The 17,457-nt window shown below is 52.6% G+C and overlaps 1 protein-coding gene across 1 annotated transcript in view; it reads right to left on the bottom strand.

Moving 5' to 3' along the window:
* Positions 1-16,706, bottom strand: part of CCND2 (cyclin D2) — a 29,843-nt gene extending 13,137 nt beyond the window's left edge. Inside the window, exons 1-4 of the mRNA XM_025851734.2 lie at positions 16,203-16,706; positions 14,164-14,379; positions 11,357-11,516; positions 1,789-1,937 (exon numbers count right to left, since the gene is read on the bottom strand). Coding sequence (XP_025707519.1) covers positions 1,789-1,937; positions 11,357-11,516; positions 14,164-14,379; positions 16,203-16,397 — 720 coding nt within the window. The 5' untranslated portion in view covers positions 16,398-16,706. The remainder of the gene's footprint in view (positions 1-1,788; positions 1,938-11,356; positions 11,517-14,163; positions 14,380-16,202) is intronic.
* Between the last annotated feature and the right edge of the window lie 751 nt (positions 16,707-17,457).

Raw genomic sequence — 17,457 nt, 5'->3', positions numbered from 1 at the left:
GGCTGAAGAGACTCCGTGACACTTCCTGAGTGACCTCTGTCCATTTGAAACCAGTAAGGGGTGATAAAGGGACACGTGGGAGAAGGCCAGAGACCCATGGAGCCACCAGCCAGTCAGGGCAGGTCTAGAAATATCTGAAAGAGGTTACAGTGCCTGGGGGTCAAACTGTTGTCACTGACATCTTTGTCTCTGGGGGTTGAGGAAGAGCCTGTCTTAAGCTCGTTGCCGTTGGGAGTCCTTTTTGTAAGGCAGCCTTAATAGGAGATACTCAGAAAAGGAAGGAAGCTTATCATTTCTATAAACGTTAAGTTCTGACCCAGATTTGCCTCTGGAGGATGGGAAAAGCACTCTTCACATGAAGCACACTGGAAGGGTCTTCGCCATCTGTGTTTCGGAAACCATGTAGTACATGGTAGCACAGGTCTTTGTGAAAAGCCTATGTTTTGGACCTAGAATTTGAAAAGCATATCTAAGAACCGCTTCAGAGTAGGACCCTGGGTTTGTTCCATGAGGCCCTTCACCACCTCCCTGCACCACTTCCTTGAGATGGTAATAAAGGCCAGGGCAAAATACAGGTGAGGAGGCGAGAAAGCCAGCAAGCTGCAGCCGTAGGCTCTCGGAGTTGTCAACGTTCTGTTCGGCATCCCCGATGGGCCTGTAAGCCACGTTATCTCTTGACTCAATCTATTCCCACAGCAGGGCATTCGGAATCTCCCTGGAACATCCAGAGGGGGGGGCACGGGGAAGTCCCCCTGCATCTTGAGCCTCTCCATGGTGACACATGAGGGCCTCGCCGCTGACAGGCCAGTTGTCTTCAAAGCAGAGGCCTTTCGCAAACAAAAAGAGTCAGGAGCTACAGCAAGAGTGGAGTGCAACGTTTCCAGGCGGGGAGCTGGAGCTTCCGGGTGCTAGCCCCAGCTCTGCTACTGCCCTCCCCCTCCTTCAGCTGGCTACCTCAGCCCTCTCTGCACCTCCCATGGAGAGCCTCCCGCTGGAAGACGCTGGAAGACGCAGGAGCGGCCTCTCTGACCTCTCAGAGCCACCCTGGCTCGGACCTTCTAAGGACTGCAATTTCCTACCAGCTGAATCAGAGCCTCACTTGACCCTGGTCTCTCAAGACCTTTCTTCTAAGGAGCTTCATATTCTGGCAAGCCTCTGGGCGGTCCACGGGGCACAAGGATGGAAAAATCTATAGCTAATAATAGTTCCTTGAATTACTATGGCTCTTTATTCTTTTAGCAGTACTTCTTAATCCATTACCACATTAAACAAAAGGGAAGTGAGAGGCAGGTGGGGTTGAGAGGTGTGTCAAGGCCAGACACCGTGCTCGAGGTGGGGCACCTCTTGGACCCCCACCGCCCCCAGCGCAGTGGAGCCAGGCTCCAGCCCTCTCTCCACAGTGTCTCCGCCTGAGTGGGTATAAGCAGAGCGCGACACTGTGGGGGAGAGACAGCCCGAGGACACGAATATAAACGGAAATGAAGCAGCATTTCAGACCCACGGGGAAGCCCACACCACAAAGGAAAATTAGTAAACAGCCCTCCTCCCACCTTGCATCTGCTTGCTAGGCTCTTTTCTCTGTTTTACGGCACACAGGCTTTCAAAACCTGAGGAGGAAGCCTCATCTATTGAATTTTGTACTATCTTGGATGTTGATCTTGGAAAACAGAAACCGCGACCAACAACAAAAAAAATACCTCCAACACATTATCATCAAGCCAAGTGTCTCTTTCCCTGAGCCGAGAAAAGAGACATCTGGTTTTAACCAGGAAGATGGCGTCCACCTACCACATCCGTGTTGGTGATCTTGGCCAGCAGGTCGACCAGGGCATCGCCAGTGAGCGAGCTCACGTCCTCATCCTGCTGGAGTCCACAGATGGCAGCTCCCACACTTCCAGTTGCAATCATCGATGGCGGGTACATGGCGAACTTAAAATCTGCGAGGACGAGAGGCCGAAGGTCAAGGCCCGGGAAGCACTTGGCTCGCGGGGCTCCCCAGCCTGAAGGTACTCAGAAATAGGATGGTGAAAAGTCAGCTGTACAGGTGACCCCTCACCCTACAGACACATCCTCTCCCGAGTCTTCCTTCACAAGACACCCTTTCTTTATTTGCCGTCACTGTGGCGGGCCCGGAGCCAAAATGGGGAGACGGAGGCAGAGAAGGTGGAGAGCTTATCTGAGTGCACATAGTAAATTCTCAGAGGGGAGATCCAGGCCCCCACAGTCCTGGGGTTAGCACGTGTGCAAGGGGCAGGAAGGTGAGTGGGGTACATTCTCCCCTGGGGGTCATGGCAGGAGCAGGGCAGGGACATCTGAGATGAGTCCAGACAAGGTAGCTTATGTGCCATACAAGTGAGACAGACCAAGGGATCTAGGTGGTGGCAGGCAGGAAAAGCATAAGCAAGTAAAATTTTATGAAGAACAATAATCCTGATGTGATCTTGCCCTATTATTTTGTGGACAGTCAACAAGGACTAATATGGCACAAAACAAAAGATGACTTCATTTAAAAAAAAAAAAAAAAGGAAGCGAGAGAAGCAGTAATCAAGGGGATGAGGGCCAAGTTTCACACAAATCCCCAACTTCTAGCCCAATGCCAAGGACCCTTAGAACATGAGGACAGAGAAAGCAGGTATTAACCAGTATTAACCACTACATCCTAATCAGATGGATGACTTGGTTAGATTTTATGGCTCTTGGGCCCAAAGGTCCTATTTTCTTGCTGGAAAAAAAGAGTGGTTTGCTAAAGAGAAGTACAAAATGAGGATAAATTTAAGGAGCTCAAACACTCATCCACTTTCATGTCTCCAAAAGCAAACAGAGGGCATGTTCCTATGCTCATATGCTCCTCAGCTTGGGAGACCAAACCCCTCAGGTTCCTCTGAGTGCTCCCGCAAAGAGGCTGGGTGACCAAGATCACCTACTTCCCAGTTATCAGGAGGACAGAAGGACACCCGCACCTGACTTCTGTTGCTGCCCTCTAATAGCTGCTAATGACCCACGTGTACAGTCCCGTCTGAGTTATATGCCAGCTAATTCACACAACCACCATATAAGCTGCGCACAATTACCCCCATGTGGTGGATGAGAAACGGCAGGCTTCTGAGAGCTGAAAGTGCCCTTTCCCACTCCTTGTGCTGATATGGTAAAGAGGTTACTCCAACACTCATTTTAGTCAGTCCCGGAGTGGAGCAAATCCTCCACAATGTGCTACCTCTGGTTCTAGCATTACTCCAGAGTTTACTGCCTATACCTGGGGGGGGGGGGGGGGGGAAGGGCGGGGGCGGGAGGGAGGCACAGGGGGGGGGCATGGGTCACACTTCAATTTACAGCACCACCATTAGACTGAGCTGTAAAAACAATGTGACATAACATTTTCCCTTCTTCCTGAACTATAACAACAGCGTAACATAATATTTCCCCTTCTTCCTGTCCAATGCCCTATTAAGCCACATATTCCGTTAAAGCACTTTGATAGGTGACCCCATTGTCCAGCAGCAAGTTGGTGGTGTTCATAGCAACACGGCTGATTCACTGAACCATGCACACACCTCCCATCTTGGCCGAATCCCATGAACAGAGCAAGCCTGGCCTTCTGTCATTCTTTCTCCTTGGCTTTCTTTCCTTAGCCCACTCACCATTTCTACCTCTTGAGGGATGTATTATCACAGCGTTCTGCCCCAAGCCTGCCGTCCACTTGTCTACTAACTCCTCCCGTGCCTTCTCTATCCCCATGGATGGTGCCAAAGGCGGCCTCCCTGCATCCCGCTCTGCTGTAGGTCTCCTCCACATGGGCTCACAGGAGTGTTTCTCTGCCCAATAACCTCGTTAGCTTCCCCCTGTGACATTCATAATGCAGACAAGGCAGCCAGCCCATGGCCTTGGGCCCATAAAGGACCTGGGTGGGAGCCTCTGGCAGGGAACGACAGGAGGATATCCCTGGCCCTCCCTTTCCTCTGTCCCAGGCCTCCGACCAGGAAGCACACCTCACACATGCCTAGCTTTTGTTGTCCCACTGCACGCAAAAGTGACTCCTAATTTTAGCAAACTAATTAACTTCTGGAAGCCAGGGGGTATATACGGGTGGTCCCTGGGTGCAGCAGGGGCTAAAGTTGCCAGAAGGACTATACCTCGCCCCTTTCTTGTTTTGCTAGGAAAATGCCGAGGGGCATCCTCCCGGGGATACTGTCGCCTGTGTCCCAGAAATGGGGAGCATTGCGCAGGCCGGGTAGTGCTCCCCCCACCAGGAAAGAGCTGCGGGAAGCCGGGCGACCACTACGCTGCCCCTCTGCCACCCACCGCGGTAGCAAAGCACAGTCTTCCTTGAGATTCCCGAGCAACTGCGAGGCTCTCCTCCGGTTAAGTCCAAAGGTGACATTAGCATTACAAGCCCGGTGTGACTGTGGGACCTTGGGTGAGTCACTTCCTCCCCCAGCCCCTGGCATTCCGTTTGTCTAATAAAGGGTGGGGTTGGATCAGTGTTTTTTTAGCTTCTAGTTGCAGCTCACTGTTGGGTCATGAAACCCGGTGGTGGGTTGTTTTTGTTGCTGTTTAACTGAACAGGATAGAAAATATCAGGAAGTAATCATGTAGTAAGAGTAAATACTGTCTTGAGAAACTTTTGTAGCAGTTTGATGTCCATTTATGTATATCCTGAGTTGTGTTATAAATATGTATTTCTTTCTTCGTGGTTTAGGTCAAAGGCTGGCTAATCCCCCAGGTGCCTTCCAGCTCTATTTTGCTCTTCCTTAAGGCTCTAAAATGAGAACCACTCCCAAGAAAAGAAGCAAGCATCAATAGAACGGAGCATGGCTTCCACTGGCCGGGGGAGTCACAAGGCCTCTCTCACCACAGAGAGCAGTGACAGTTCTGCACGACCTCCGGGGCTGCCCCAGGACCCTGCTCAGGGACACCCCCCTCTCTGTTGGTAGGGTAAACAGCAGAGAGAAAAACACCCGAATAAAACATCTGAAGGGTCGTGTCCTCTTACTAGCTCTACTTACCTAACCTCTGCACTCATCCATGGAAAGTTTCACCCAACCCACTCAGCCACTCCTGGAAACCTTAAACTCTGGCTACGTAACTGGACTGAAAACTGTTCAAACTTACCACTTGGATGGGGGGGGCGGGGGGAGCAGAAAAATCAAACGTCATGCATGCTATGACCAAGATTATAACCTTCCAGAAATAGATGCATAAAAACGCATATACGCCCGTGCATGTGACTGAAGTAGGAGGAGTCACAGAAAGCGTATATAAACGTACCCACTGTTGAGATGGAAGAAATACAAGTAATTTTGTAAAACTTTCTCCTCATATTATTTTTTTCCAGCAAAAGTAAAATACCAAGTAAAAAATCTCTCTGCTATCTCTACATCTCTTGGTCAAAAATACCAATGAGCTCTATGTTGGGGCAAAAGGCATATTCAGGGAGTAAGGGTTTATCTTTAGCCTCCGTTGCCTACCCAAAATGGTAAGAGGTGACTTCCTGAGACCCCTCCTTCCTCCGCAGCCTTGACCAGTGATGGGTTCCAACAGAGTCGTCACAAGTGTTCCTCCCTGTCCCAGGCAGCAAGGATTAATCCCCACCCCCAGCCCCGAGGTAAAAACGTAGGAACAGAACCCAGCACCGTGCATTCTAAATGGCTAGGTGCACACTGCATGGGTAGCCAGTAAAGACACCTGTCAAATGAGTAAATAAAAAAAAAAAAAAAATCTTAAAAAAAAAAGACACTTCTCAAAAGAAAGGGGGTGCTCGAGGGGACAGGAGCAGGAAGATACTCAGGAGGACTCTCTGAGGACATGGGAAGCATTTGGGCCAAACAGCTCCAAGAACTGGAAGCTGGAGTATGGGGAGGCCGCTGTCCTACCACCGGCCAGCTGTGTGAAGATGGCCCAGTTACCTGACCTCTCTGAGCCTGCATCTTCCCACCAGCATATCAGGAGGAGAAGTGTACTCACCTCATAAGGTTGTTCTGAGGACAGGACTAATCCATGTGAAAACACAGTGCCTGGCTCCTGGCAAGCCAGCAGTGTCCTACCACTATTCTGACCACGGGAACCTTCTCTGGGACTGTGAAGGATAATCCTGACCGTTGGGAGATGCTGTTCAGCATGGGCAGGCATTAGGAGGAGGGTGTCCCGCATCCCTCGGCTACAGGCAGATGCTCACAGTAGGCCAACCGAAGAATGAGGTCTCTGGGCTGCCTGGAGAAATCTTCCCCTATCACTTGTGTTCTGTGTCCCAGAAATGACCTCATCGAGTCCCCAAAGCCTCATGCTGGTTTGTCAGGAGTGGGAGAAACCGAGGGCCCTCATATGATGAATGCAAGAATCCCAGCTCTATTGGTCGCTTACTCATCCAAGTAGTAGTGGTAAGGTGTTAATAAAAACCAACGTAAAACTCATCAGTTTCAAAATGCTGCTTCCTTTTACAGGTGAAATCAATGAATTCTTCTTCTTTTTGGGCGGCAGGGGAGAGAGAGAGAGCATGTGAGTGCAAGTGAGGGGGGCAGGAGGGGGCAGAGAAAGAGGGAGAGAGAGAATCTTAAGCAGGCTCCACACCCAGCATGGAGCCCGACACAGGGCTCGGGTCTCACGACCCTGAGATCATGACCAGAGCTGAAATCAAGAGTCAGACGCTTCACCGACTGAGCCACCCAGGCACCCTGCATCGATGAATTCTTGACTTGTCTAATCCCCGATCCTGGGCCTGGGGTTAAGGCTGAGACTCTCGGACTGTGAACCCAGGGCTCTTTATAACTTACCAGAATGTGAATAGCTCCTCAAGCCACCTCCCACATCCCACAAAGGAATACAGGGTGATTTTCCTATCAGAAGTGCAAGAAAAGCCCCCCAAAGCAAGTCCTGGTCAGAGAGATAGGTCCTAGCCATGGCACCAGCAAGCTGTGTGACCTGCACAACCCACTTAACTTCCTGAGACCACCATAGGCACTCCTGGGGTCCGACTGGGCTCCTTAATCTGGACAAGGGCAGCGAGGGCTCCACATTTCATAGACTTGGTATCTGCACGCCTTGGTCAGATTTCACTGAAGAAAGAGCTCTGAGCTAAGCTGGTCTGAAACCACAGATTAGATGGCCCTGCACATAAGTTTAGCGCGAATTGTTTTGGCTATGGTGACGGAGACCTTGAAGTCCAAGAGTGACCGCTGTGCTTTGGATCACCACTAGGGGGCGAGAGAGACTTGCTCGGAGGCTGAAGAGAAGCAGGGACGCCCCAGTCTCTCCCCCTCCTCCAACCTGCAGCAAGGTGGAAGTTAAAAAGGCCAGGATCGCGGATGCTCACTGGCCAACCGATGCTGGGAGCAGCACACACCTCACCTACCAGCCCCGGAAGAGGATGCGCGCATGGGGCAGGAACTGCCACGCCAAGCTGATGGCAGCGCATGGGGCAGGAACTGCCACGCCAAGCTGATGGCAGCGTAAAGCCCAAGGCCCCGGTGGGAGGAGGAGGGGAGGGAGACGGCTGGAGAATAGCAAGCAGCCTGCGCCTCATTTATTTTACAGTCAGATGGCAAGTGAGAGAACCTTGTCCCACTGCCTGTCCCCACGGGGTGCCCGTGCAGAGGAGACTGCCACTTCCCCTCGGCTCCACACCCTGTCAGCTATGGAGGCAGTGCAGGGGCTCAGAGAGGGGAAGGTGGTCTAAATTCTTCCCACCTGGCAACCACCAGGGCACACCCCCCTTTTTGGGTAAGGGGCCGAGTGAGTCACCTACCCTCTCTGGGTCCCAGCTATGATTACACCTCATGATGGAAGGTCATGAAGCATCTTTAGGGAAAGCCTGGAAGACCGGGAACACAAGCAGTATTATCATCACTGGGGCTCGGACCTTGGGGTCAGGAGCCTTGGGCGGCACGGCTCACGGGCATGGTGCAAAGAGTTTATTAGCCCAGCACCTTGAGGTGGGGCCCTGGGCAAAAAGAGGGACATGTGGGGTGCGCCACGGGCCTGGGAGGTTAAGCACCTCCACCCCACCCCCACACCAAGTTCAAACTCAATGTCATTGGCTTTTCTAGACTAACTGGAAGCATCTGTTGAGCATGATATCATGCATCAAGAATCTTCCAGTGCCCGAGTGCGATCCTGAGTCATCTTCCACGGTCCTTCCTTCCTCATCTGCAGACCTGGGGGACTCTACCGTCAGCGCTACAACCAGGGAGACACTGAGGCTCAGTTCTGCTTCCCCACGATCCAAAGCTCCAGGAAAGGGGACGCCAGGGGCCGGCAGCTATGAAGGTCTACTTCTCACCCCAGTGCCTCCACGGACCGCGACTGGCCCTGACAGGGACACCGGGCAGTTGCAGGCGGTCTCTCCCGCCAGAAGCCATTCTGAGCTGAGGAGGGAGGGGGGTAGGAGGGTGCCTCTCTGCCCGGCCCTCTTAGCCTCTGGCTGGCAGGGAGAACTGCAGCTTCCCTCCCCTTCTCACGGCCCCTCTCTGCTCTCCTGCCCTCTCTCTTCCCCTTTCTCTCACACACACACACACACACACACACACACACACACACACGCATACACGCACACACACACGCACTCCCCACACAGACTACGGGACGAGTGCCAGCTCATTCACAACCAGCTCTCCCCATCAATTGGCCTCACCCCCCAGGGTTGGCGACCACCTCCTCAGGGCCCACTGTAGGCCGGCCAGACCCTGGCTACAGGTGCCTCTTCGGCTTCCGGGCAGAATGTTCAGGGCTGGGGGGGACCAGGACGGAGCTGGGAGGCGCACAGAGCAGAGGGGACGGCCTCGGTGTCACCACCTACCTTTGGTTCTCAGTTACCTTGCGCCCGCTACTTGCCAGGCGGTCTTAGGCCCTCAACCATCTGTCACACCCTGGCCCCACCCAAAGCGCAGCATCTCTTCTAACTGGAAGATCTTTCCTCCAAGAAAAGCAACCTTTGGCTTTGATGCCGTCAGGCCAACTGCTATGAAACTCCCCACAGTGAGGACGCTATTTAACCCAGTCCTTCACACAGACTCAAGCACAGATCCGGAAAGAAAAGCCTTGTGAGACAGACCCATCCTTCCCAGACTCAGGAAACTTCTGAGAAGCGCCCGCCCCCGCCCCCTTGCTCTGACCAGTCCACACCTAAGGCTGAGTACTTGGCTTGTGGTTTTTATTCGGTTGGAGTTATTCCTTCTATCTTTCCTCACTTCCTGTCCAAGTCTAGCTCAAGTCTCCCAAAAGGCAGTCTTTGTGACTTCCCGTGCCACCCCTTGGGCCTCTGTCCTCAGGGCCCGAGGCCCAGGCTCCTCATCCTGGCCCCAAGTTGGCAGCCACGCCAAGGATCTAGGCAAGAAGATCAGAAGCGGGGGATGGGATCCCCAATTTTAGAGAATGGGCCTTTACAGAATCTGGGGATCTACCCAGGCCTGGGTAATCCCACCCACCATCTCCATCCCAATCAGAGATGAGAATGGAGGGATGGGTGGACAGACCCCACAAGATCTGTCAGTCAAGAGACAAGGTCAAAGCAGAACTCTGGCTAACAGCTGGGCAATGGGGGAGCTTAGGGTCAAGGGGTCAGCTGTCCTAGGGCCAGAGAAAGAAAGGACTGGTTGACCCCTCCCCCACAGTGAATCATGACAATGGAGAGGAAGGGACAGCCCAGGCCTGGGAGACAAAATGACAAGTCAATGAGGGACTGACCTCTAGGGCCCCAGGCCAGACAGCAGAAGAGAGGAAGCAAAAGAATGGTTAGGCTACTGTCTAAAAGGCAGCGAGGTATACACAGGGGTTCTGAACAACAGCCCCCTCGGGGATACGGGAAGGGCAGCTCACTCTCCCACAAAGGGGCCCAGGGCACATACACATGTCATGGGACCGGCCTGGATCTGGAAGGGCAGCACCGCAGAAAACCAGTGGGACAAAACCCATGCCCGAACATCCAATGTGCATGTCAGGGAATCCTACATTCCAGCCAGTGAAGGCAGAGCAAGGGGTCCTGCTGGATTTGGATATAGTTACAAGTGGGAGACGGTGGCATTTTCCCACAAGTAGGACCACAACACACTGTCTACACATTCCTTGGTTCACCAAGTACCTCCTTGCCCGTGTCTCTTTCTGATTTTCCTTTTCCTAACCACCTTGAAAAGGCTGTGAGATCATGTATCCCCCAGGTGTGGTTTGCAGATGCATGCTGAGGTTCAGAGAGGTTAAGCAGCCTGTCCAAGGTCAGCCAGTGAGAAGTAGCAAAGCCTGACCTTTTGACTGAGAACAGAGCATATACACTTTTGCATACTGTGTGACCCCTCTGTACTCGCTCCTGAATACCATGTAACAAGACAGTGAAAGGAGTTAACCGCCCCCCCCCAGCCCCAACTACAAAATTCAACCACCTTTGGCAAACTGGGGCTAATTCCTCTGCACCCCAGCCCTCCCCACTCTCCCACCAACCTCCCACCCCCAAACCAAAGATCTGCCCACATGGTCAGTTCTTTACCTATGGTGCCTCTCCCCTGGATGATTAAGGTTCCAGGGTCTCTCCCATGGCCACTACCAAGAAAAAAATGGTAGAAACTGGCCAAGGTTCAGTTTAATGAGACAGTGTCAAACTACTGCCTTTAGTTTATTAGGGAAATGCAAAGCAAATGGGCCAGTAAGAACTATGTATCAACTGTGGGATCAACAGGGTGGGTGGAAAGCTTTTAATATAGAAAAGTCAGTTGTGATTGCTATGTTAAAGCTTGCAACCAAAATCAAAATACCAGCACTTGAAGCGAGGGCATCAGAACCTAGTGCTCAGAACGAGCGTCCTTGCTGAGAGCCAGCCAGGTTTACTCCCCCGTCCAGCAGAGGGAACAGCTACACATATGTGCCCTACAGTAAAAAGAACTCCTTTGGCCTCCCTTACTGCTTATCAGGGCAAGCCGCGTATTTATCTTGACAGTGTTCCTTTAACCTATATTTGCCCCCACCCCCCAAATTTCCTCTTGGGCTTATCTCCAAGCCATCCTTTTCCTCAAAAGATTAAAGATTTAAACACAACCAGACAGCAGTATATATAATCTTCAAAGAGCACTTTAGACATCATAAAGAATTATTTTAACAGGCACTATTTTTTTTTCCCCTTAACCACACCTGTCGTCATAAACCATTTATGAGTTTAGCAGAGAAAAAAGAATATACCAGCTCAGATAAAGTCAGGAAAACACAGCCGGGGCATGAAACCTGGTACTCTAGGTTACCCGGGACCACCCATCTCCTAAGCCCCCCAGGCCCACGCCAGGCAGTACCCCCGTGAGCCTCCCCTTGACCACCCCCCAAAGGGCTCTTCAGCCTGTGTCCACCCCTCCCAAGGCCCGCCCCTCCGGCTCCCGCCTGCTCCTACCAGTGGCACACAGAGCAATGAAGGTCTGCGCGTGCTTGCGGATCAGAGACAACTTCTCACTCGGCTGGGGCAGCTTACGAAGGATGTGCTCGATGAAGTCGTGAGGAGTGACGGCCGCCAGGTTCCACTTCAATTTCCCCAGCACCACCAGCTCCCACTCCTGAGGAGGGAGGGAGGGAGGGAGGAAGAAGGAAGAGCAGAGTATAAAACCCAAAGGCTGACCTAGTGTCCGGGCAGTGGGGGGGGGGGTATGTTGGGATCCAGACCCATTTTAAGGATGCTCCTGAGGACGCCGCTGGATGGGGAGGCGGGCCCATTTGTCCAAGTGCCCCCCAAAGCTTGGAAATTGTTGGCGTCTCTTCTTAGGCTTCCAGTGGCAGGCGCGACAGGCAATGAGGGCCCAGGTAGCTGTTGCCAAGACTCTATTTTATCCCATTTCTTTTCCTCTTCAGCTTCCCCACCCCTGGCCAACCCTGACTTGCAGGCAGTGCTGTTGCCTGCCCACCCAGAAAGCTGAACCTCAGAAAAGATACTGCCAAGGTCATTGTGGCCCTTAGGTAGTAATTTATTGTCTATGTCTCTATTGCTGGATTAATAGTCTTTTTAATCCTCATGGAAAAATGATGCACACAGATAAAGCTCAAAATAAGGTTCCTGGGCCCAACTCCTTGGCAACCAATTAGCTGACTTGTAGTTGGTGCCAAAATGTGCCATTTTTCTCTGCTTTAAAACTTTCCCCTCCACACCAAATGCAGAAGTCTTGGGGAAAGGACACTCAGCCACAGAGTGCCCTTTCACCTAAATGTTTCATAGGTCTTTGTCATCATGACTGAAGGACCCACTGGATGGTCATTAGCAACCCCATGTTGCGGGGGGGGGGTGATTGGGGCAAAGTGAAAGTGCTTGTGCACAGTCAACGGAATCCCTCCGTTCAATGCCGAGGGGGAACAATGCAACCCCATCTCTCATGGGCTTCTCACCACCAGCCCACTTCGCGAAAAACTTCTTCTCTCCCTTACTGGGATACATTTGGGGACGTGTGTTCAAAGTAAAACAAGCCAAAAAGGAAACCCTAAAAGTATGTGCAATTAGAGGGAAAACGGATCTGTCCATTAATTGTCTTCAGAAGAAAGAGAGGCAGAGACCAGCGTGCATGTGCACCCTGCTCCCCCATTTGCCCTAAAAACCCCCAGGCTCTCTTCCATTTGCTAAGCCAGCAACCACAGCCCCCAGACCCCTCCTGTAGCACCAAGTGGTTGTGTGATCTGGGGTGACTCCCTTCCCCTTGCTGGGCCTTAGCTTTCTCTGGTGTAAAATAGGACTCCTCCGGATCCCAGCGTCTAGGATAACGAAATAGGGAATGGGAAAAAAGGCAGGGTTTTGCGGAGCAATATTCATTAGCTTGTCTGGTCCTGGAAAAAACTGGGGTGTCCTGAGGAACACCACGGTCCACCATCACGTTGAAACAAATGAACCAAATAGAAGATTCATTTTCCTGGTCTCCCATGAGAAAACAAACTAGTAACGAATTCTAACAATTTTTCCTTTACATTCTTTTAAGTCTGCCTTGGCTTTTTACAGAGGGTTGGGATGGGAAAAAAAAAAAAAAAGACAAAATTATTAAACAACCAGTGTCTTCTAAGATGGCTTGAAATTCCGGCCCTTTCTTCTCACAGGGGAATGTGAGTATGAACCACTCGTCTTGGACTATTATTAAAGGAAGCAGATCTCCTAGAAGAAAGCACCTTTCTGGGCCTCCCGGACCAAACCAGAAGCAGCTGAAATCTGGCAGTGGTTCAAAGGTGAAGTCATTCATGCCCCTCTCGACATTCCCCGCAATTCCTCCCCCATCCTTGCACATGTCTGCCACTAGATGGCAGCACAGCCCCAGAAAGGAAGGCCTCTCACAAAGAGCTCAGTTCTAGCAGCCAGTCCTAGCCCTGTGGACTTTGTGCAGGCCTTGCCAGTACGGAGGGGGAAGGGGGGGCTAGAAGGGGGCCCCCTTTTCCAAACAGTTTAGAGAAAGGTGGGCAGACCACGGAAGGTGGGCCTGGGAGCCACTCTACCATTCCAGACTGCTGCAACATGTACGCCTTAAGTGTGAAGCTGCAGGGAAAAAAGAGTTAGATGGGGCGCGGGGCGTTCGGGAGGTTTGCTGGCAGAAAACCAGAGTCAAGAGAGGACCCCTGTCATCGGACAGAGGTCACAGCCTCACTGGAGCTAGGAACCCAGACCTCAGATTCCTCTAATAAGAGGCCACATTGTGACTTGGCTCCAAAGTCAATGAATTGATATTTAGTGAACAGCTACTATGTACAGGTATCTTGAGAGTTTACAGATAGTACCTTTGAACTCCGGATTCTTAGGGGACACATCACAACACACTCTTATCATATGAAGACCTTCCTACCATGTGAGAAGTCGAACTATTCTGTCAGAATTCAGTGGTTGAAAATTTGGAATTTAATTAAAATGTTATCACTGTGTCCCAAGTCTCCCCTACAAACACACGCACGCACGCACCCGCACACACAACTGCAAATGAATTTCACCCACAGAAATGTCTCGGGCGATCTTATTCATGGATGTATCCTCAGTGCTTAGCACAGTGCCTGGCACACAGTAGGAACACAAAAACGTTTCATATTAAAAGCGCTGATTCCTCCAAGTGTGAAAATTCCAGCGGTGTGGTAATTTGGGATCCAAAGGACTCGTTTGGGGAGCAGTGGGTAGAAGCTTATCAGGGGTGGAGAGAGCAAAGAGGGAAGGATGCACAGAAAGGGGGGAAGAAAGGAGAGGGTCATTACCAGCAGCTCCTGAGGCTTGATGGAGTTGTCAGTATAAATGCACAACTTCTCCGCCGTCAGAGGGATGGTCTCTTTGAGCTTGGAGGCCAGGAACATGCAGACAGCACCCAGGAGCTGAAGATGGGTCTTAGGAGTTGGGACTCCAGCCAAGAAGCGGTCCAGGTAATTCATGGCCAAAGGGAAGACCTCCTCTTCACACTTCTGTTCCTCGCAGACCTACAATGGGAGCGGGGAAAGGGTTGGGGGGAAAGGGGGTGGAGGGAATAGTACCAGGAAAAGACAAAAAAAAAAAAAATGAACAGGCATAACCTATGGAAACAAGCAAAAATATTTAATTTTTGAGTGGGGAGGGGGAGGGGAGTAGAATATGTGATAAGAATAAAAATGAGGAAAACGGGGTAAATCTAAAAAACCCATCGGCGCTGGGGTATTCCCCAGCAACGTAAAAAAAAAAAGAGGTGAATTGAAGATCCAACCCGGGAAGGCAAACACACGCGCAGTAGCCGCCCGGCTCTGCGACGCTCCCTTTGGCTACTGACTTCTTTGCTCACTCTAACTCACTCACACTCTCTTTTTTGGATTTCGTCATCTTTTCAAAAAATCAATAAAAATATTCTGGAAGCTCCGGGGGTCTTCTTCTTGGTCTCATTCGGACCCTCGGACCCTGCTCTATCATTCCCGACAATTGGAAAAAATGTCCGGGGGGGTCCCTGCAGCCCAGGCGCCGCTATTGGGGGGGTGGGTGGGGAGAGGTGGGGAAGAGAGGGGGAGGGAGAAGAGGAGGAAGAGCCGCAGTCTCGGCGGCTGCACTCGGAGCATGGGGAGACGGTTTCAAAAAATAATTAAAAATCGAGGAAATATCCTAGAAAAGACCTTTTGGCGTGAAAACCCCAAAGAGGATCCAGGCTTCCCGAAACGGAGATTTCGGGTGCCGGAAAGGTCTGTATCTCGACCCCTGGGGCTTTGGATCCCGAGGGGAAACTTGGAGGGGTGAGCGCCGCGGCGGGAGTGTCTGGCTGCGGCCCACAAGGGCAGAAACTGGGGATCGTGGTGACGAGCTGGGGGAAAACCGAGGAACGGGGAGCCACCGGAGAGAGGCACGGGGCGCTCTGACCTCTCCTTAAGGGGTGCCCCGACATCCCCCCCTACACACACCTCCTCCTCCCCCCCCTTCCTACCCCACCCAAATCTCCGCACCGAGGAAACTGGAAAGCCAAACTGTAAGTAACCTTCGTGAGGTGGGGGTTGGGGGAGAGGGCACTATTACAAGTGGGGTGGCCGGCATAATGGGGTGCGAGGGGGGAGCGGGCGACGTTTTCCAGCCTTTCCAACCGGAGTTTGCAAAGCAACATGGCGAAACCACGGCAGGTCCAGAGCTGTGCATACGTGGGCACACGGCTTGCTCGGCAAAGATTTGGAGCAAGGGTAAAAAAGTGGTTCTTTTGGGTTCCCCTAAAACACACGTTTCTCCATGGCGACTTCCGGGGCTCCTGAATTCTCCGTTTCTCTCCTCCTCCCTCCTCCCCCTCCCTCTTTCTCCCCCCCCCTTAAGTGCCAACGCGGAGTCGCGACCACATGCGGGGACCTGAGGCTAGGACGAATTTGCTCTGGCCTTTGGGGGGGCTGCTTTTTTTTTACTTTGGGGCCCCGATTTCACACTCCTACTCCCTTCTTCACAGCACGGAAAGCAGCCGCGGCTTCGCAAAAGACAGGTCGGGATGGGGGTGGGAAGAAGAGGCAGCCACATGCAGGCACACGCGCGCGGGATGCTCCCCCACCCCCGCCCCAGGACAGCCTCATTTTTCCCAGATTTTCCTCCTCCCTCCCCTTTCACCCTCCCCTCCCCCAGTTAGTCTTGCATCCTGCAGGGAACAGAAATGAAGCCACGCGTCTCGCCAAAGGGCGCGGGGTAACCACGCGCACGGGAGCAGGGCGGCGAGCGCGGAGCCTGCCCTCTCCCAGTTTTAGGGTCCCTGCGCTGGGGGGTGGGGGGGCCGAGTATCCGGACGGGGACAGACGGAGTCTGTCTGCAGACCTACCTCCAGCATCCAGGTGGCCACCATCCTGCGCATGTAGGGCTGGATGTCCTTCTGCACGCATTTGAAGTAGGAGCACTGGGGAAGGTAGCGCTCCTCGATGGTGAGCAAGTTCTGCAAAACGCGGTCATCGTAAAGCAGGTTGGCGTCTGGCACGGCCCTGCGGACCGGGTCCACCTCGCAGCACAGCAGCTCCATGGCCAGCCGGGTGCCCGCTCGCTTCCCTGCTTTCTCCGGACTGGAAAAGTTGGGGGTTTTTTGGAGGGGGGAGGGGAGAGGGTTCCCCTTACCTCCTTCCTTTGGCTAAATAGGGGGTTTTCGAGAGAAAAGTTATGGGGCAGAGAGAGAGAGAGAGAGAGAGGCTGGGGGAGAAGAGAGGAAAGGGATGGGCGGTGGGAGAGGAGAGCCTCGGGGGCTGCTAACTCTGCCTGCCCTCCCCTTCAAACTTGTCTCGCTCTCCCCTGCTCGCTCTTCTCTGCTCTGCGAGGCAGTGACGCAAACTGGCTGGGCAGTTAGTTCTCCTCCCTCTCGCCTCGCTCCCCTCTCCGGTTCCTCCTCCCCTTCCCTCCCCTCCCGTTCCTCCCCTCCTCCTTTCAATCTCTCCCTCCCTCCCTCCTTTCCCCTCTTGTTATTAAGGAGAACAGCAGCTGGCCCGACCTAACTTCAAACGCGGTCCCCCGCCCCCCCACCCCTCTCCTTAGCTCTCCGAGGCCCTCTCCCTCTATCCAGCCCCGCATGCCAGGGGCCCCGGATAGGGGAACCCACAAAAAACACACCGATTCCTATTTATTCCCTCTAATTTCGCACATTCTGTGGGTGTATCATGCCAGATTATACGACCCTCCAACTTTGGCTTTCTCAACATTGATCTTTCCACTCCTGCCCATGTATGAAAGATCCAAGAAATGACGGGTAGATCACTTGAAGATGGGGTAGGCTCATGCAATTTAGAAACAGATCCCTTAAGTGAAGACTAAGGAGGGCGATTTTGGAAAATAGCAACCTTGGATATCCAGAGATAAAGGCTCTGTCCCGGACGTTTGAGTTCCTGATCACTTCGAGGCTGTTTCAAAAGCCCGATTAAAGGGGCCAGAACAACGTCCCCCCTTCCCCCACCCCCGCATGTGTGTGTGGAGAGGAAGAAGAGGAAGGGGTGGGTGTTAGGAGGGAGGGGGCGGCTTCTCCGACGTGATAGAATGTGACCCTAGAGCAGAAACCCTCCCCTTCTTGGGGGCGCTACAGGCGCCACGGGGAGCAG

The sequence above is a fragment of the Callorhinus ursinus genome, unplaced genomic scaffold, assembly GCF_003265705.2.
Source record: "Callorhinus ursinus isolate GAN/ISIS: 27379988/994484 unplaced genomic scaffold, GSC_fseal_2.0 scaffold74, whole genome shotgun sequence".
NCBI classification, from domain to species: Eukaryota; Metazoa; Chordata; class Mammalia; order Carnivora; family Otariidae; genus Callorhinus; species Callorhinus ursinus.
This window is presented reverse-complemented; position numbering and strand designations above follow the sequence as displayed.